The sequence below is a fragment of the Octodon degus genome, unplaced genomic scaffold (assembly GCF_000260255.1).
Source record: "Octodon degus isolate 3935 unplaced genomic scaffold, OctDeg1.0 scaffold00123, whole genome shotgun sequence".
NCBI classification, from domain to species: Eukaryota; Metazoa; Chordata; class Mammalia; order Rodentia; family Octodontidae; genus Octodon; species Octodon degus.
Genome location: NW_004524699.1, coordinates 7145707 through 7147959, shown reverse-complemented (window position 1 = coordinate 7147959; position 2253 = coordinate 7145707). Strand labels below are relative to the sequence as shown.

General features: G+C 58.9%; 2 protein-coding genes across 6 annotated transcripts in view; one reads left to right on the top strand and one right to left on the bottom strand.

The window, feature by feature from the left end:
- Positions 1-970, bottom strand: part of Golga2 (golgin A2) — a 17121-nt gene extending 16151 nt beyond the window's left edge. For all 5 annotated transcript variants that reach the window (XM_023700483.1, XM_023700484.1, XM_023700485.1 and 2 more), the window contains exon 1: positions 868-970. In XM_023700483.1, coding sequence (XP_023556251.1) covers positions 868-951 — 84 coding nt within the window. In that variant the 5' untranslated portion in view covers positions 952-970. The remainder of the gene's footprint in view (positions 1-867) is intronic.
- A 48-nt stretch (positions 971-1018) lies between these two features.
- Swi5 (SWI5 homologous recombination repair protein) overlaps positions 1019-2253 on the top strand; it is a 9892-nt gene continuing 8657 nt past the window's right edge. Inside the window, exons 1-3 of the mRNA XM_023700257.1 lie at positions 1019-1027; positions 1174-1343; positions 1592-1640. Of these exons, the coding sequence (XP_023556025.1) occupies positions 1019-1027; positions 1174-1343; positions 1592-1640 (228 nt within the window). The remainder of the gene's footprint in view (positions 1028-1173; positions 1344-1591; positions 1641-2253) is intronic.

Genomic DNA, 2253 nt, shown 5'->3' with positions numbered 1-2253 from the left:
AAAAAAAAAAAAAAAAAAAAAAGCTTTGTATTTATCTTGTGACACAAGCACCCCAGGTAGAAAAGATGCTGTGAACTTCAGTTCTCCCATTAGACAAGCAGATCGCTGTCCAACGAACTTAAAGGCCGTTCTGGTGCCAGAGTCAAAGGGAATTCGAATATAAAGCAGAGAATTTAAAAGAAAATTTGAAGTCTCTCTGGAGAGTTGAAGCCTGGGAGAAAACCAACATAAATCTGCTGTCCCGTGGACACCCCGAGACACTGTCAATGTTTCGAGCTCCCTGGTGAAGTTTGCGCGGAACCCGGGTTAAGTTAAAGGAGCCAGGGAACCTAAAAGCTCTCTGCACCCCTTCCCAAGATCCTGGCTCCGGTTCCAGGTGGACCTCTGTGCCTCGACCAGAAAAACCGGAAAGGGAGTTCGGACACTCAGGGGACCGGGTGGGAAGATCAAAAGCCGAGCTGGCGGTAGTAATGACAGTTGGGGGGGCTGTGACGTAACTGCCTTCTACTCCCTCCCGATACCCCGAAACAGGTCCATGCCCGGCCCTCCCTCTCCGTCCCAAAGGGGAAAAAGACCGAGGCCCTCGGATATGGGGGCCGGGAAGGTTCAGTCTGGGTTGGCAGATGGGTAGGGGCCAAACCCTGAGAGGGGAACCTCGGAGTCAACGCCAAAGTCACCCGGGGGCCCGGAGAGGGCGGGGGCTGGGCAGCTGAGGAGGCGGGGCTGGCCAAGAGGACTTTAGTGGGGGAACTAGGGGCGCCCAGGGGCTCACCCCGTGTGCCTCAGAAGTGGCACATGCTTTGCCCACCGTCCGGCCGCCGAGGAAAGTCGGGCTGGGAAGAAGGCTCGCGACCTGGCGCGTTTTACCTTTTTCTTGGCCGCAGCCAATTTCTTCTGCCTGGTCTCTTCCGACATCCCGGGGCAGGGAGGGGGGAAGGGGTGGGGCCACATCACCACAATCCCATCAGCCACTGCGGAATTTCTTCCGATAGCTACCGCGTCAGGACGCCGCCCCGCCATGGGAGGCGTAACTTGGGCGGTACTAAACTCAACGGACGTCGGTGTGGGCGTAGCTTTAATTCTCCAGTACCATTGGTCGAGGAGAGAGATGACGTTTGTGGGGGCGTGGTCGGCCTGAACGGGCGCGTGGAATGGGCGGGGTCACGTTGAAAGCTGCGCGCGCAGCTGCAGTTCCCGCCCATTCCGGGGGTGGGTTCCCCGTTTCAGTCCCGGACTTTTGGTTACCTGGCGGGCTGCAGGCCCGCTCTTCGGCCTCCAGTCCTGGACCCTCCTACACTGCACAGTCCCCCAGCCAGGGGTCCTCGGACCCCAGGGCTCAGGAGGTGGGCAAGGAAGGAGCAACAAGGAGAAGGGCATCCCTTCACAGTCCCTTTCCTGAGCGCTCACACCTCCACCACACTTGCAAGTTTCGGAAGTCACCTCCAGGGTCCCCCTCTCACCACCGCCCCTTCCGTCAGGAGCTCGGCCCGGATCCCAGGAGCGGAGCGGACTGCCCTCTCGCGCCCAGCCCCCCGGGTTCCTGTCGGAGCCCCTCGGCGCCATCAGCTTTTCCCTTCCGCTTCCCCCTCAGGACAGAACCAAGGCTGAGCCGGAGTTGCCGCGGGGCCTTCCGATCGCCGGTGAGTGTGCGCCCCCGCCGTCCTCAGCCCCTGTCCTTCTGAGAACCCCCAGGGCTTCTCTCCATCCCTCCCCTGCCCTCTGTCGCGCCCTGCAGTCCTCGGATGCTTTTCCCTTTCCGCTCTCGGGTTGAGCTCAGCCTCCGCCCCGCCCCCTTCTCACGTCTCTCGCAGCGAGACCGCTGCCTCCACCGTCAGCTCCCTAAAGACTTGGTTTTCAAAAAAAAAAAAGACTTGGTTTTCGCTTGTTCATTGATTAACCACCTGCTCTACGCCCTGCATGCGCTCTCCCAGGATTCACAGGTGGAACGGATAAACAGAAAATGCCAGGACGGTCTGAGCGCGGTTGGGAGAGGGGAAACCCAGACTTGGGGGTGCAAGAAGCCGCCCCCCCCCAGAGGTAGTGAGGCCAGAGGCAAGGCAGAATGGTGGGTGGCAGCGAGCCTAAAGGAGAAAGTGGGAGGCCGAGGTCTGCCAAAATCAGCGATTGCTTGAGCCTATGAGAGTAGGCTAGTGGTGCTTGGAAACTCGGGCACCACCTTTTCTGACTTTGCTTGAATTTCACACCCTTGCAAAATATATGCCTTGCTCATTCCTGTTTGTTTGTTTGTTTGTT